Source organism: Carcharhinus amblyrhynchos, chromosome 22 (assembly GCF_965287045.1).
Source record: "Carcharhinus amblyrhynchos chromosome 22, sCarAmb.v2.hapA, whole genome shotgun sequence".
NCBI lineage: Eukaryota > Metazoa > Chordata > Chondrichthyes > Carcharhiniformes > Carcharhinidae > Carcharhinus > Carcharhinus amblyrhynchos.
In genome coordinates, this window is record NC_137345.1 from 32,310,017 (window position 1) to 32,328,460 (window position 18,444).

Sequence of the window (18,444 nt, forward strand, 5' to 3'; positions counted from 1 at the left end):
GCTGCACTTCAAAATTCTTCCAATTGCTTTGAAGCACATTTTCAATGACCACAGCCCAGTTTAAACAGTGCAATGGAATAATTTCCTCTTTCCGCAGCACCCTACCAATCAAAACCTCCTGTCTCCCTCATCACTCTTTGAGCATGCACTGAACTCTCTGATCTCTTTGTCCCAAGGCTAGTTTGCGGATCAGGTCGCAATCCAGAAATTATTGTCTTTGATGTTCTGTTTATTAATTTGGACCCTAGCTTCTCAAACTTCCTCTGCAAGATCTTTGTTCCTTGTTCTGTCTGTGTCATTAGTACAACTTGGTCGTACAACTTTCATTTTTTTATCTGGAGATTCTATTTTATAATGTTCATGTACCATTCAAATACAAATAATGAATTATTGTAAATTATGGCACCAATGGATTACTTAGAAAATACTGGAAGTTTCTATTTGAAGGATTATCATCAGTCTCTAACTTTTACTGATCCGTTTAGCATTTCACTATCTGGATTAGGCCTTTCTGGCGAAAAATAGTCTGACACATCTTCTTCGTATATGAGGATTCCTTGAATTTGAGAAAAATTTACAATTTTCCACGTCACCATGATTGATTCATTGAATCATAAACCACAGTCTGGAATCTGGCTTCAAGCTTTTCATGAAACACTTGTATTTTAAGCAATATTTTGATGTCAAAGTGTAATAATTTATATCATCTGTGGGGATGTTGCACAGCTGTTAACTTTTGTAACTTCCACACAGCTGGTACTTTCATAAGCTTGGGTGCAATTTAGAAGAACTTAAATCTCCAGACTTCTGGTTCACTCTTGGACAAAATGTACTAAAAATCAGTTGACCAGTTGTAATATTACATTTTTGTGCCTGAGGTTAGCTGCATACTTCTGCTATTTTTCAGCCAACTTGAAACACAGATGCATCTTACAATAAAATAAGTTAAAGCGCAACTTTCAGAATGAGACACTTTACTTTTCGTTTCCTTATCGCTAGCTAAAAACAGATCTCAAATCACATAGGGTGATTTTAGCCTTCGTTGTTCAGGGACAAAAGTTGAGATGCAGCACAGTCTGACTGCACCCCCTCCCCTCAACCTCTTCCCCACCTTCTCTGTCCACATCCTGTGCCATAGAGTCCATACAGTGCAGAAGGAGGCCATTTGGCCCATCTAGCCTGCACCAACATTCCCACCCAGGCCCTATCCACGTAACCCCGTGTGTTTGTCCTGCTAATCCCCCTGACAATAAGGGGCAACTTAGCATGGCCAATCAACCTAACCCGCACATCTTTGGAGTGTTTTGATTTGATTTATTATTGTCATCTGTATTAGTATACATTGAAAAGTATTGTTTCTTGCATGCTATACAGACAAAGCATATTGGTCATAGAGAAGGAAAGCAGAGAGTGCAGAATGTAGTGTTACAGTCATGGCTAGGATGTAAAGAAAGAACAACTTACTGTGACATAGGTCCATTCAAAAGTCTGATGGCAGCAGAGAAGAAGCTGTTCTTGAGTCGTTCAGTACGTATCCTAGTGTGGGAGGAAACCAGGGTACCTGGAGGAAACCCATGCAAACACGGAGAGAATTGGCAAACTCCACATGGATAGTCACCCAAGCCCGGAATCGAACCTGATTCCCTGGCGCTGTGAGGCAGCAGTGCTAACCACCATGCATCATCCCCTTGTGTAAAATTCTATAAGCCTGACATGATTTGAACAGCAACCTTCTGAGCTGGAATCAGGTGCCTTTCTGTTGTGCCACATGCCATGTAGAGGTTTGTGGCAAACATGTTTGACTGGTGCGGCTACCATCATCGTGTTGGAGACATCTCCCATGCAATTTCCTGAAAACCACATTGGAGGGATGTCTAGCATAAAGTGCAGCTAGCAAATCTGAGGGGCCAGGGGACACTTGGAAGGAACATAATAGACATTTTTGGTCAAAAGTGTTTCTTTTTCTGATGACAACTAGGTCTGCAAGGGCCTTTGGTGGAAGGGTTAAGAAAGTGTGTAATAATTCTACATCCACCACCCACTACTCTCTCACTCAGACCTGTAGACAGTGGTGAATGTACCTCACTTTGTTAACTTCATTCAGTTGATAGTATCTTCACCTCTAGGTCAGATAATTGTCAGTAAACTATGTCGGGCAACAGACTACTAATGAGATAGTGCTGCATTCTCAGCATAGATGAGAAGTTAAGCCAAGACTTAGATTTCCTTTTGAGGTTGAGTAAGATATCCCATGGTACTATTTAACAAGGAACATGTTATCCGGCAAATGTTCTTCCCTGAACCAACACTAAAAAGATAGCTGGTCATCCTTTCTTTTTGCTTTCAGTGAGGCAGTTATTAGAATGTAACCGGTGACAACTTTGATTGGATGTAATGTGACCAATGTAATGTGACAAGATATAAGGGTCAGCTGCTAACCCAGTAAAACATGGAACCAATCACAAAGTGATGTAATAGCCAGCTGCCAGTTGATTCACTATAAATAAGGAACTATGTAGAATTGTGGGGAGCTTGGAGTGGCCCAGGGCGAGGCCCCAAATTTGGAGTAATGGTGTTTCTTTACTGCACCATTTTTTGATTTATAAGTTGGAGTAAGTTTTGTTGTATTTTCATTTGCTGCATTTTGAAGAGTTCCTTCTGAAAAAACATTGGTAGCAGAGGAAAACCCATCATAGTTTTGTTTTTGTTTTGAAGAAGTGCTACAACCAGGGCAGAAGGTAGAAGAAGTAAACCAGTGGGATTTGATTGTCCACCTGTCTTTTCAGCTGCTGAACCATATTGGCAATGGAAGGCAGAGGTGAGAATGTGGACCTTTGTCACCTCTACTGAAAAAAAGAGCAAGGCATGGCATTAATTTTGTTGCTTCCAATTAGGAGCAAGATAAGAAGCAAAATATTTTCCGATTGGACAGCAGGTGCCCTGAATAAAGAAGGAGGGCTGAAGCTCTTGCTACAATACTTAGATAGCTTTTACCAGAAAGATAAGTTCTTGGAGAATTATGAAGGATGGGTGATGTTTGACAGGATTAGGAGACAAGACACCCAGTCCATGGACGAGTATCTCATGGATTTTGATCGGGCCCGTAACAGGCTAATGAAATTTGGAGATTCCAGATGCAGTATTGGCCTTTAAATTGTTGGACTATGCGTGTCTGTCACATATGTAATGACAGAAATACAATTAAAGGGAGCAGAGCCTCACTTTCATCAAATGGCAGCATCATTAAAAAGGTTTTTTGGGAAACAATCCTTTCCCACCACCTTGTTCAATGCAGACTGGGATGCCATAGCGTCCAGGACAGAGGAGTCAATAGTGACTCAACCGCATGCCAAACCAAATGGTACATGAAGGCCTTTAAACAGAGACAGTTGCATTAATAACAGACCTAGTGTCGAAAACAGTTGTAACCGATTTGAAAATGGGGGAAGATGATGTACATGGGATACTGTAAAAGACGTTTAAATCGAAAGAATGCTAGAGGGATTGTGAATTGCTGTTTCCAATGTGATTCCCCATACCACTACATTGTAAACTGTCCAAAAAGAAGAAGTCATAGAATTTCATAGAATCCCTTCAGTACAAAAGGAGGCTATTCGGCCCATCACATTTGTGCCGACCACAATCCCACACAGGCCCTATCCCCAAATTTACCCTGCTAATTCCACTTGACACTAAAGGACAATTTAGCATGTCCAATTAACCTAAGCCATACATCTTTAGAGTGTGGGAGGAAACTGGAATACCTGGAGGAAACCCACACAAACATGAGGAGAATGTGCAACCTCCACACGGAAAGTGACCCGAGGCTGGAATTGAATCTAGGTCCCTGGAGCTGTGAGGCAGCAATGCCAGCCACTGTGCCATCTTGCCATCCAGACATGTCTTTGAAACCACATTTGACACAAAGTACATGGAAACGAATAGTGACGAGGATAAGGACCAGGGAGACATTGTTTTGGTGGCAGAAATGTTAAGACCCATAACGAGCATCCTGATGATAGACTCTTTCAACTGCTTTAGATATTGGATGTATGTCCACTATCTACGGCCAAGATTGGCCAGATTGCTATTTATGGTCTCTTTGTCTTAAAGATCAAAATAAAGTAAAAGAACATGATAGTTCCATCTGCTTTAGATTTGGAGATAACAACATTCTAACATCCTCCAAAAGGGTGATACTTCTCTGAAAGATTGCAGGAGTGCATTTATTTGTAAGTACAGATGTAGTTTCCAGTGATATACCTTTGTTGCTAAGCAGGTTTGTGATGAAGAAAACACAGATGACCATTGATTTGAAACAGGATAAGCTGTAGTATTTGGGGAAACTGTGGACCAACATTTTGTAAGATCTGGCCATTAATGTCTTCCTTTAAGTGAACTGAAGTTATCAGACCAAAGGATTCATGAGGCATTAGTGTCACTAACAGACAACAGCATGATGGACAAAAAGAAGATTATTCTGAAACTCCATAAGCAGTTTGCTCATCCAGCACCACAGAGACTGTGAGCACTGCTACAGGATGCAGGTGTGCTGGACAAAGGATATAGTGATCTCATAGAATAAATATCAGCCCAGTGTGAAATTTGCAAAACAATGTAGAAGGACACCCCCATGTGAGTCTACCACTAGCATGAGATTTCAATGATGTAGTGGAGATGGCTCTAAAAATATGGGACAAGGATAAAGACGTCAGTCTATTTCACTTTGTGGACATGGACCCGATTTAACATATCCACAGTGATTCACAGAAAAAATACAAAGACCACTGTGGATAAAATTATGACCCAGTGGATTGGAACAGGATTGGGGGCAACATCTAAATTTTTGACAGACAATGGGGACAAATTCACAAATGATGAGTTTCAAGATATGTGTGAAAATTTATATATTGTAATAATGCACACTGCAACAGAGAGCCCATTCAGCAGTAGCCTCTGTGAAAAGGATCAAACTGTTACAGATGACATGTTGCATAAAATTTTGGCAAATCAATAAGGCTGTAAATTGCAGGTTGCATTAGCAAGGGCAGTACACACAAAAAGTTCGCTACAAATGGTGGTAGTCCATACCAGTTGGTTTTCAGGAGGAATCCGAAGTTGCCATCAGTATTAATTAACTGATGCTCCCCCGGCACTTGAAAGTACAAATATTAGCTCTATGTTTCCTGCACGCTTAAACGCAATGCATTCAGTGAGAAAGGCCTTCATAAAGGCTGAGGTTGCAGAATGGATCAGAAGGGCCCTAAGACTATCGGGGGTCTACTTTGAGAAAGTGTCTACTATAAAAGAGAGGGCGAAAAGGAGTGGAAAGGACCCGGGAAGGTGACAGGAACAGATGGTAAGGTAGTTATAATAGAAAACATTAACCAGATGATGCGAGCCCACTCTTCGAGAGTAGTAGGACTTGGGTTTGAATTTGGAGCGTGTGAGCAAGATGCAGAAGTGCAAGAGGCACCTTGTACCTCACATGCTCATACCCTGAGTTATTATGAGGATTAGTCAACAATAGATGAGAGGGAATCTGATGATAAAGAAAGGGTTGGCTTATGAAGAGAGACTGAATAGACTGGGGCTATGCTCATTGGAATTCAGAAGAAGAGGGGAGATTATAAAGAGAATGGGGAAGATTGAAGCAGGGAAGTTGTTTCCACTGGTGTGTGAAACTAGAACTAGGGGTCATGGCCTTAAAATAAAGGGAAGTAGATTTAGGACTGAGTTGGGGAGAAACTTTTTCACACAGAGTTGTGAATCTGTGGAATTCCTGCCCAGTGAAACAGTTGAGGCTACCTCATTGAATGTTTTTAAGGCAAGGATAGATACATTTTTGAATAGCAAAGGAATTAAGGATTATGTTAAGCAGATGGGTAAATGGAGCTGAGTCCACGAAAACATCAGCCATGATTTTATTGAATGATGGAGCAGGCTTGAGGGGCCAAATGGCCTACTTCTGCTCCTAGTTCTTATGTTTTTAAAGTGCCAGTGAAGCTACTTCAAAGGTTCAGCTATCCAAAGTAGGCACAGTGGTATCATATATATCCGAAACAGAAGGGTCAAGAGAACGGAGGGAGGCTACTACAATTGAGAAAGCAGGAAAGGCCTTAAGAAAGTACAAATACTGGCTCAACATACAAGAACAAGGGCAAGAAGCCAAAACTATAGTTTGGGAAAACGGGGTGGATAAATGGTAACAAAAAAAGTGAAACCTAAGACCTGAGGATGAGACAGTAAGCATTCGTAAACCCAGGAAAAAGTTATAAATCTGTGACCAAAGGTGTGTCAACAGAGAACAGCAGTCTGAGAGTAGCAGCCCTGACAGAAACAGACATGGCAGTCGATGCCGGAGCTTTACAAGGAAGGCTAGGAATCAAACCAATGATAAGAATAGGAGTAGAAGCCCCTGTGATAAGGAAGTATTGATAACTGCAAACAAAATGGAGCTCGCAGAAGTAAGAGAGATCAAACAAAGTGAGCTGAACAGTTGGAAGGAGTTTGGGCTGTACACTAAGGTACCAGATGAAGGGCAGCCTGCTTTGTCCCAAAGGAGGGTTTGAACAGAGAAAATTTTGCAAGATGGAATGTTTAAAGCTAAAGCCATGTTAGTAGCCTGTGGGTATGAGGGACATTTGGATAGAAGAGACATTAGGGTTCATTCACGGCAGGGAAAGTGAACTGATTTTTTTTCGCTGTTCTAGCATCTCACAATTGGATGTGTAAATCAATTGATATCAAAACAGCATTTCTGCAGGACAAAACATTTCAAAGAAAAGTTTTTTGAGGCCACCCAAAGAAGCAAGTGATACACAGGGACATTTGTGGAAATTAAATAAATGTGTATATTAGTTAAGTGATGCATCAAGGGTTTGGTATTTTTCTATATGATGGCTGTGTCCAGTTAAAGGCAGATCCAGCAATGTTTTCTGGAAGGCTAAAGGAAAATTAGCTGGAATGCATGTGGATGATTTTCTGTGGGGTGGCACAGAAGAATTTGGAAGAAGGATAATTGAGAAGCTGAAAACAGAATTTAACATAGAGACTCAAGCACTGGTGCTTTTCAGTATCTTGGTCTTGGTATCCGACAAATTACATCTGCTGTAACGATGAGTCAACAAGGATATCTGAACAGTTTTGATCCCATTCTCATCACCAGAGAGAGGTCAATGGAAAAAGAGGAACAGGCCAATGAAAAAGGAACAGAATTGTTGAGGAGTGTGATAGGACAGCTAAATTGGCTGTGTACACATACAGGACCAGATGGGAACTATAATGTCCTAAAGCACAGTAATATGTTGAAGTGAGCCACAATCAGAGAGATCTTGCAGGCAAATAAAACATTAAAAAAGTTAAAATTATAGGAATGTGTAAGTAAATTCCCAGCACTAGGAGAACCGGAAGGTATGAAATTAGTTGTGTTTAGTTATGCTTCACATGCCAATCTACCAGTTGGACATTCAAGTAGTGCTGGATTCATAACATTCCTTGTAGATAAAGGAGGAAAATATTGCCCCTTGGCCTGGGAAGCAAAGAAAATAAACAGGGTAGTCAAAAGCACACTGGCGGCTGAAACCCTAGCGTTCGTGGAGGCATTGGAGACACATTAACAGAATTATTTTTTATGGGCACATAGGGTAAGAAAGGACCAATTGAGTATTATGTGAAAATGTTCACTCAACAAAAAGTATAGTGGAAAAAAGATTAAGAATTGATTTGGCCAGCGTTGAGATGGAAAACAAGGAAGTTTCCAAACTTAACTGGGTCGGTGCTAATCTACAAGTATCAGACTGTTTTACAAAAAAAGGATGCAGCTACTAGAAAGTTATTAAGAATACTAGAGGATGATTGTCTTAAATGATTTTGAAAAACAGTTTTAAAAAGACAAAGGGAATTAGTTAGAATGTAATTGGTGACAACTTTGGATGTAATGTGACCAATGGGAACAAGATGCAACAGCTGATCCAGTAAAACATGGAACCAATCACAGAGTGATGTATTAGTCAGCTGACCAGCTGATTCACTGTAAATAAGGAACTATGAAAGGTCCACAGGACTCTTAAATCGGCCTCACAGGTGGAAGAGGTGGTCAAGAAGGCGTATGGTGTACTGGCCTTCATTAATCGAGGGATTGAGTTTAGGAGTCAGGAGGTAATGCTGCAACTTTATAAGACCCTTGTCAGGCCTCATTTGGAGTACTGTGCGCAGTTCTGGTCGCCTCACTATAGGAAAGACGTAGAAGCTATTGAAAGGGTACAGAGGAGATTTACAAGGATGTTGCCTGGACTGGGAGGCATGCCTTATGAAGTTAGGTTGAGGGAGCTGGGTCTCTTTTCCCTGGAGAGACGAAGGTTGAGAGGCGACCTGATAGAGGTTTATAAAATGTTGAGAGGAATGGATAGGGTGGATTCTCAGAGGCTATTTCCCCGGGTTGAAATGGTCGCTACGAGAGGACACAGATTTAAGGTGCGGGGAGGAAAGTACAGAAGTGATGTTAGGGGTAAGTTTTTCACTCAGAGGGTGGTGAGTGAGTGGAATCGGCTGCCGTCAGTGGTGGTGGAGGCAAACTCGCTGGGGTCTTTTAAAAGACTTCTGGATGAGTATATGGGGTTTTATGGGATTGGGGGTTATAGATAGGTGTTGATGTGATCGGCGCAACTCGTGGGCCGAAGGGCCTGTTTGTGCTGTAGTGTTCTATGTTCTATGTTCTATGTAGAATTGTGGGGAGCTTGGAGTGGCCCAGGGTGAGACCCTAAGTTTGGAGTAATGATGTTTCTTCATTTGATGTATAAATTGGAGTAAGTGTTGTTGTATTTTCATTAGCTGCATTTTAGAGGGTTCCTTTTGAAGAAAGAACAGATTCATTCCTATTTTTGCTCAACTAAGTGACTGTACTTAATCTGTTGGTGGCAAAACATTTTTAGGACAACCAGAGGAGCCAATGCTATATTCCAAACATACAAATCAGGAACAGGAGTAGGCCATTCAGCCCCTCAAACCTGCTTTGCCATTCAATAAGATTGTGGGAGATCTACATTTCTCCTCTTCTCTAATCTTTGGCTTCCTTGTTAGTCAAGAATCTTCCTACTTCTGCCTTTAAAATATTCAATGACCTTGCTTCCACCACTCTCCAATGAAAAGAATTTAAATACCCGTGACCTTCTAAGAGGAAAAAAAAATCCTCTCATCTTTGTCTGAAATGGGAGACCCTTTATTTTTAATCTCTGTCCCTTAGTTTTCATCTTTCCCTCAAGGAGAAACATCCTTTCAGCATGTCAAGTCTTCTCCAGATCTGTTGCATGTGAAATACTCTATACAGACACTTCAACCAATTTATTACTCAAAACATTTATCCAGGTACTCTTTCTTTGAGACAGACATAGGATTGTGGTTCAAACTTAATTTCAATAAAACACTTTCAAGTTAAAGAAACAATTCTCACACAAAATTAAGTTAACTTTTCCCCAAACTAGGCTGACTGCCTGAGAAACATATACTACCCCTTCTGGTGGAGTTGACTGGGATGTTGGATTCAATTCACTGAGCTTGCGTCGATAGGTGCATCTTGTATGCCATCTTCCATTGTCACAGATCACAGACGGCCAGTCCAGCCTTTGCTGCAGTATGCTTTTAGATGTCTGTTTTTATCCTTCTCTTCAAGCCCTTCTGGGATGTTCTCTGGTTTTCAGCCAATGGGGGTCACAGGGCCCAATGATGTTTGGCCAGGTCATCCCAGTTGTACATATCTCATTTCAGGATACGGTTAAAAGCAGCATAACCATTCTTCCACTGTTAAGTTTGAGCCTCTCTATTTAACATGTAAGAGGTCTGGGTTCTCTTTTTTGGATATGGCTACTTCTTGATAGGTTTCAAGGCAAATGACTCCCCCATTGTTAAGGTCAAGCACCTCTATTCAATATGTAAGACAGTTCTGTTGGCCTTTGACCTGTGATAACCTTGTCCGCATTCCATCAGGCTTTGCTTGTAGAAGTAGTTTAGCTGAATATTAATTTAAACTGTTCAATTTTACGATGAACTTAATTGCTCAGACCTTTAGCCATTTGGCCGCAGATCTTGTGTTTCCAAACAATCACTTCTCATTTCTCTATGCTCCATTGGATAAAGGCCCTCATATCTTTTCTTAAACAAGGAGATCAAAACAGTATAGAGCACTCCAGATGTGGTCTCATCCATGCCCTGTACAGCTTTACAGGGATGGTTAGCACTGCTGCCTCACAGCGCCAAGAACCAGGGTTCGATTCCCGACTTGTTCACTATCTGCGCAGAGGCTGCACGTTCCCCCTGTGTCTGCTGGGTTCCTTCTGGGCACTCTGGGCTCCTCCCACAGTCTAAAAGACATGCTGGTTAGGTGCATTGGCCATGCTAAATTCTCCCTCAAAGTGTACCCGAATTGGTGCTGGAGTGTGGCGTCTCGAGGATTTTCACACAGTAACTTCATTGCATTGTTAATGTAAGCCTCTTTGTGACAGTCATCAATAAACTTTAATTTAATTGACTTGGGTTGTCACTAAGTTCAATAAGCAATTCAGGAGAAATTTATTTATTTGAAAAGTGGAAAGAATATTATAGATGTACTTGATGAAGTTATACAAGTGTGGATGAGAAAGGAGTAGAAGGATGTATTGAAGGGTTTGATGAAGTGCAGTGCAAGGAGTATAAACACTGACATAGTCCAATTGAGTTGAACAATATGCTGCTTTGCTGAACATGTGATGCAGCTTGATGCAAAATACACCTCCATAAATTTGCTGTTTACAAAGTGCAAGATTTTGACTATTTCAGCACAGATGAAATTTGATGTCTTTTTTCTTTAAATGATGATTGCTCAGAAAGGTCCCACCACAGCCAAAGGTTGGAAAGATATGTATTGAATTAATCAAACATGATTTCCCTTTCACGAAACTGTTTCATAAATGCCTAATTGCATTGAGATTTTATAAATGCCCCAATGTAACTTTCTTAATAGATTCTAGAAATTTCCCAATGACAGACGTTAAGCTGATTAGCCTGCAGTTTCCTGTTTTCTGTCTCCCACCTTTCTTAAATAGCTAATTTTCAATTTATTGGGATTGTTCCAAAATCTAGGGAATTTTGGGAAATCAAAACCAGTGCTTCCACTATCTTAGCACAATGCAGATATTTTCTTTCTTCTGTAAGGCATTAGTGAATGCATCATGTCTTGTTCCCAAAAGAAATATGGAAAATATCATTAATTGCATCACAAATGTGCACAAGTGCTGGCATAACGTGTTTGAATATACACACCCAGGTGCCACCAGACACATCAACAGGTCACACCATGATTAACTAGGTATAATCATGGAAACCTATCTATCAAATCTGCAGGTCAGCAGAGTAGAGCAGAGCTATATGCAATGACTTCTGTAACTGCAGGATTCAGACACATCGAGTGTCAGCACTGGTTCAGTTTTGTTGCTACAGGGTGGCATTACCTCCAGCAGCTATCAAACAAGGGATTGGATGTTGGGCTGCTCAGTGCTTAGCTGAAAACCTATGCTTGTAACTTGCATTCTGGTTGCTTTCACTCTTAGTTACCATTCAGCTTTGGAAAAGGCTGCCAATAGGTGTGCCCTTGTTATATTTTTATAGGAGTTTTCCAAATATTATAAATTAGTTCAATCCCTTTAAATGTGAATTGTACACAATTTTCCACTGTTCCTCACTAATATGCTCTGAAAACTATATGAATTTGTATTTTGACCTGTGAGTGACTGTAGAAATGATATTAATCCAGAAATATGGTTACCATTGGTATTTTTTCAGGCTGGCAGGATTTGCATCTGTTCTTAATTATCTCAAATTGCTTTATGCCTGTAGATTTAAAAAAATCTCCCCACCAACACTGTCAGTTATTGGTAGTATCTCCTTCATGTACTTCATTTCATTCATATGTGCTCTGCCAGAATATAGATCTTAGCTCATTAAAGCAGATCATTTTAGTGCCAAAGAGGCAGCATGCTATTTTAAACCTATAATCTTTTTTTGAAATTGGAGCCTCTAGGCAACAATGATCATAACATGATAAAATTTTACATTCAATTTGAGGATACAAAATATGGGTCTAAGACGAGTATCTTAAATTTTCAAATGGTGTGAATGCTGAGTTAGCCAAAGTGAACTGGGAAAATAGATTAAAAGAGAGAAAAGCAGTGGTAGATATTTAAGGAGATATTTCATAACTCTCAGCAAAGGTATATTTCATTCAGAAAAAGAGTTGAGGAGAAGAATGCACTAGCAGTGCTGCCTGGATCTGCAAGAAGAAAGAGGTTTCTCTATCTCCCATGAGGGGCTTTCTGAAAGCTCCAGGACTAGTATGCTAAGTCAAAGCAAATATGCCTGTGTTTTACTAACTAATTTTAAAGATAAGTTTAAGTCTTTGAGGGAAATTGTGCTTGATGGGAACTCATAATGACAGATTAGCAGTTAAGAATTGCATCTTGTTATGTTCAAGTGTTGTTCAGTTGTTAAAAGCTAAGCCAAATCATTTTGTATCGTTAAACTGTATTGTGAAATAAAGTTTGTTTTAGTAAAAGTTCCCTGGGTTTGTCAGTAGAATTACATCTGGAGTGGAACATCTTATCCTCACACTAATGTCAAAATAGAGAGGTCTCCTCTGGCTTCATAATTCACTTTGAGGTTTCTGATCTGGTACCCTAACAATGATGTGGGTCTGAGGCCAGAACTCTCCATTCACCTGACGAAGGGACTAACCCGAAAGCTTGTGAGTCTATTATCAAATAAATCGGTTGGACTAAAACCTGGTGTTGTCAGACTTTTTACTGTGTTTACCCTAACAATGTGCAGGGTTAATGAGATCGCATTGGGAGTACCGTGTGCAGTTTTTGTCATCTTACTAAGAAAGGATATAGTTGCATTGGAAGCAGTTCAGAGAAGGTTCATCTGACAAATTCCTGGGATAAAAGAATTATTTTATGTATTAATGTTGAACAGTTTGAGCTTATACATGTCGGAATTTAAAACAATTAAAGGTGATCTAACTGAACCCTATCACATCATGAAGAGACAGGACAAGGTGCATGATGAAAGGATGTTTATCCTTATAAAGGAATCTAGATTAGGGGACACTTTTGAAAATTAGTGGTTTGCCATTTAAAATTGAGATGAGACTTTTTTTGCGCTGAGGGTCATTAGTTTTTGGAATTCCCTTCCTCAGATGAGAGTGCAGGCTGGTTCATAGAATATTTTCAAGACTGAGTTAGGTGGCCTTGTGATCAACATGGGAGTCAAGGGTTATGGGGCAGACAGGAAAGTGGAGTTGAAGCCATAATCAGATCAGCTATGATTTTATTAAAACGCAAAATAAGTTCAAGGGGCTGAATGGTTTCTAATTCTTGTGATCTTGCATTCTTGTCTGCTGATTGCTTCACCCTGAGGAAGGATGCCTTTGCTGTAGAGGGAATGCAGCAAAGGTTAACCAGGCTGATTCCTGAGTTGGCAGCTCTGTCATATAAGGAGAGACTAAATTGGTAGGATTATATTCATTGGAACTTCGAAGATTTAGAGGAGATCTCATAGAAATTTATAAAATTAAAACAGGATTAGACAGGATGGATTCAGAAAGAATGTTCCCGATGGTGAGGGAGTCCAAAGCTTGGGGTCATAATCTGAGGATAGCATTTTAGGACTGAGGTGAGGAGAAATTTCTTCCCCCAGAGAATGGTGAATCTGTGGAATACAACTTTGCAGAAAGTAGTTGAAACTAAACCATTGTGTGATTTCAAGAAGAAATATAGATATAGTTTTTGGAGCTAAATGGAACAAGTGGGGGAGAAGAGGGGATCAGGATATTAAATTTGATGATCAGCCATGATCAAAATGAATAACAGATCAGACTCAAAGGGCTGAATGGCTTAATCCTGCTTCTAGTTTCTATGTTTCTATGAGCCATATTTCTTGGTGGGTTTGGCAGAAATAACTTGCCATTGCCTCCCACCCTTCAGTAGCAGTATCAGGACGCAGATTCAAAGTCTGCCCCAGCCAAAATGGGAAACGTAGCTGTGTGAGTGGTATTATTCTGAATGACTGGCTAGCCATCTGGCCAACTGAGCTAGCCAGCCCTTTTTTTTAACGTGAGTGACATGTCCTTTAGACTGCATTACTGAAGCTTCGCCAATATATGGAAAAGTAATATCAGCAATGTTTAGCAGATGTCAAATTATTTTACTGTTAGTAGCATTATAGGTTTTGTAAGAATTGGCCTTTATATGTTTTTATCTCTCCCAACTATTCTGTATGACAAGATTCCACTGGACTGTCCAGAATTTTGGATTGAATCAAATTGAATTTTGAGGTGCAAGTGTAATCTATTTCATTTCCTTAATTCTTCCCTCTAGAAATTGGCAAATGGACATTAATGGCTATTGTTAACACAACATCCCATCTGGTGGCACAAGATTCAGACTGACATTTCCCCCTCAAGGAGTATTTCGACATGCAGTCCAGGTTGGTGCCTCTGATATTCATGGCGTCATTACAATAAGAGATTCTCGGGATAATAAATTATTGTATGCGAATAAATGATAAGATGTTCTTAAGATTCTGAGTGCCAAAGCAAATCACTGCGACCATCAAGTTTTATATAGTGCTATTTAATATTTCAAGCTTAATATTTCCTTCAAAATAAAGAGGCTGGAATTTTACGAAGGCACAGTGGTTAGCACTGTTGCCTCACAGTGCCAGAGACCCGGGTTCGATTCTGGCCTTGGGTGACAGTCTGTGTGGAGTTTGCACGTTCTCCCCGAGTATGCACAGGTTTCCTCCAGGTGCTCCGGTTTCCTCCCACGTTCCAAAGATGTGCAGATTAGATTGATTGGTCATGCTAAATTGCCCCTTAGTGTCAGGGTGATTAGCAGGGTAAGTATGTGGGTTATGGAGATAGGGCCTGGGTGGGATTGTTGAATGGGTATATATTGAGAAAGGTGGATAATTTACAACTTCGGAGCCCTAGTGCATCAGTCGTTGAAAGTAAGTGCAGGTGCAGCAGGCAATAAAGCGAATAGTATGTTGGCCATATAGTGAGAGGATTTGAGTATAGGGATAGAGGTGTTTTGCTGCAATCGTATAGGGCACTGCTGAGGCTACACCTTGAGTATTGTGTGCATCTTTGGTGTCCTTATCTGAGGAAGGATGTCCTTGCCAGAGATGGAGTACAGTGAAGGTTTACCAGGCTGATGATACCTGGGATTGCAAGTCTGTCATACGAGGAGAGGCTAAGTCGGTTAGGATTATATTTGCTGGAGTTTAGAAGAGTGAGAGGAGATCTCGTAGAAGCTTAGAAAACTCTAACATGGTTAGACAGAGTAGGTTCAGAAGGAATGTTCCCAGTGATGGGGAGTCCAGAACTAAGGGTCATAGTTTGAGGATAAAGGGTAAGCCTTCTAGAACTGAGATGAGGAGAAATTTCTTCACCCAGAGAATGGTGAATGTGTGGAATGCACTACTACAGAATGTGGTTGAGGCCAAAACATTGTCTGATTTTAAGAAGAAATTAGATCTAACTCTTTGGATTAAAGTGATCTAAGGATATAGGGGGAAGGGGGGATCAGGATATCAAATTTGATGATCAGTCATGATCAAAATGAATGGTAGAGCAGGCTTGAAGGGCTCAATGGCCTACTCCTGCTTTTAGTTTCTATGCTTCTATATTGTTGGTGTGGTTCGATGGGCCAAATGGCCTCTTTCTGCTCAGTAGGAATTCTGTGATTCCAGCCATTCATGCCAGTGGAGTCTTCTGGCCCTGCCAATTATGTACCTCCCACCACAGGTTTCCCCACAGCACGGGGCTGCGTCAGTGGAAAATCCCATTGACAGAGGTCAGGACCAGAAGTTCCCACCACCAGCAAATGGCATACCTTTCACCACAAGAAACACGCCATGGAGAGACCAGCGAATCCCTGAAGTGCTTTTTGTTAAAAGTGTGCATAGCGATACAGTTTAATAACTCCACCTGTGTCAGTGCTGACATCTTAAGGTATTGATAACATGGAGAAAGCTGGATAGCTGTCAGAGTTACAGTGAAGTAATAGATTCAGATATTCCTCTCTACCGAAAGGTTATAAAGTTTCTGTGCAAGATTAAATCACTTCCTTAAGCTTACTTCTTCTGAGGGCTACGTTTCAAAATATTTTTTATGATTTTGGATGATGCCAATTACCTCGGTTTGCTTTTTTAAACAGAACTGTCGGTATGATTAAAAAGCTAACTGAGATGGATAAACACCAGTAATGGAGTACTTGGGGATGAATTTCCTGTGTAATAGAGCAACATGGGCAACAGTGAATTTGCAGCTTAATTTATATTTCATGAAGCAAATGAACAGAGTGGAAAAGGCACTGCCCATTAACTATTGCCCATTTTGTTGACTGCCCAAGACAGATTTCACTCCCTTTGCCTATAATTACCATTTGCTCCATGTCTGAGTCCGAATACAACACTGATTAATTTAAGAGAAAAAGATCTGCATGCATAAAATCTATCAAAACCCTATCCTGAAAGTACTTACTAATTGAGACAGCTGGAGGGGAGGGGGGGGAGGGTTGCACAGTTATAGATCAAAGGTGAGTTTTAATCTTGACCTGTTAATTTATAGAAAGGAATGAGCAAGACTCGTACTTATTGATTAAATTTAATCGACTCTACAGTTCCATAACAAATGCATTAGATAATTATTCATTTTGATAAATGATTCTATAATATTAAGATTTAAATCTCTATTTTTCAGTGTAAACTATGAAATACAGCTTGTCTGTTGAAAAACAATTAATTACAAAGATAAAATACAAACTGCAATATTTGTACCAATTGTACGAAGTATAAAATATTAAGTACCATTTTACAAGAGCTATTCTATCAATATTCACATGCCTTTAGATCATAGGGTAGCGAGGTCATTTGAAACTTAAGGGGTAGTCATCACAGATTCACTCCAGGCCCAGGTACGGCTCTCATTCTCAGGATTCTGAGCCATGGCCAACTGCAGGGCAAGTGAATTTTTGGTGGATGATGATGGAAGAGCTGGAACCTTGAGGAGCAAGGGCTGCTTACAGATCTTTCAGGATGAGAATTTGTGATTCCTTTACATACACGTGAGCTTAAGTTTATTTAATACTGTCACAAGTAGGCTGACATTAACACTGCAATGTGAAAATCCCCTGGTCATCACACTTTGATGCTTGTTCGGGTACACCGAGGGAGAATTTAGCGTGGCCAATGCATCTAACCAGCATCCCTTTTGGACTATGGGAGGAAATTAGAGCACCCAGAGGAAATCCGTGCAGACTCTGCACAGGCAATGACCCAAGCCAGGAATCGAACCCAGTTTCGTAGTGTTGTGAGGTAGCAGTGCCAACCATTGTGCCACTGTGCTAAGGGAGGCAACAGGAAACCATCTCATATTATTTTCCCTCATCACGTTACTCATTCAATTGAGAAAGGGATGCTCTTCCAATCAAGAAGAAAACACAGGACTGCAAAGTAAGGAGAAATGAGCAGAGTATTTGCTACTAGATAGTGCACTACCACACCGTGCATCATGGGACTGAATACCTGGATGGCAGTCTTCACTTTGCACCACTTCGTTGCCCCACCATTAGTTGAGGGAGAATGGAAACTCAATAATGTATTTCATGGGAAGAAGGTGGCTCTCAGGCATCATGACTCATTCAGAAACCCACCACTAGGCACAGGTTGCCAAAAGAGTCAGGCCCATCAGTGCTAGAATTCTACTGGAAAATATCACTGACAGGGTGAAGTAATGATTCCATTGTTTGGTGGGTGAATTGCTGTGGGGTGGATGACATAAGAACATAAGAAATAGGAGCAGGAGTAGGCCATCTAGCCCTTCGAGCCTGCCCCGCCGTTCAATAAGATCATGGCTGATCTGTCGTGGCTCAGTTCCACATTCCCGCCCTCTCCCCATAACGTTTTATATATGTTTTGTTGATATCTTCAAGATGGAAGACATCTGATGCATCTCACACAGTTTTGTCATTAATAAAGAAATTAAAATTTAAATGGTGGATGAGTTGGCCTCAGTCAAATTGTTACGAGAGAATGATGGTGAAGAAGAAGAGAAAATGATTCAACACCTAGGAGGATACAGGTACTAATCACCAACTATGTGTTCTCCCAAGTGGCTGATCTAACTCCAGCACAAACTGTCCTGTTCTATTCTTCAAAAAACAAAGCGGCCTGGTGGCACAGTGATTAGCAGTTCGATTCTGGCCTTGGGTTACTGTGTGTGTGGAGTTTGCACATTCTCCCCGTATCTGCATGGGTTTCCTCTTACAGTCTAAAGATGTGGAGGTTAGGTGAATTGGTAAGCTAAATTGCTGTGAAAGTCTCAAAATGTGTAGGTTAGGTGGATTAGCCATG

General features: G+C 40.6%; 1 protein-coding gene across 1 annotated transcript in view; it reads left to right on the forward strand.

The window, feature by feature from the left end:
- Window positions 1-18,444, forward strand: part of LOC145357045 (neuron navigator 1-like) — a 698,546-nt gene that overhangs the window by 142,912 nt on the left and 537,190 nt on the right. Inside the window, exon 2 of the mRNA XM_080210100.1 lies at window positions 14,406-14,514. Coding sequence (XP_080066226.1) covers window positions 14,504-14,514 — 11 coding nt within the window. The 5' untranslated portion in view covers window positions 14,406-14,503. The remainder of the gene's footprint in view (window positions 1-14,405; window positions 14,515-18,444) is intronic.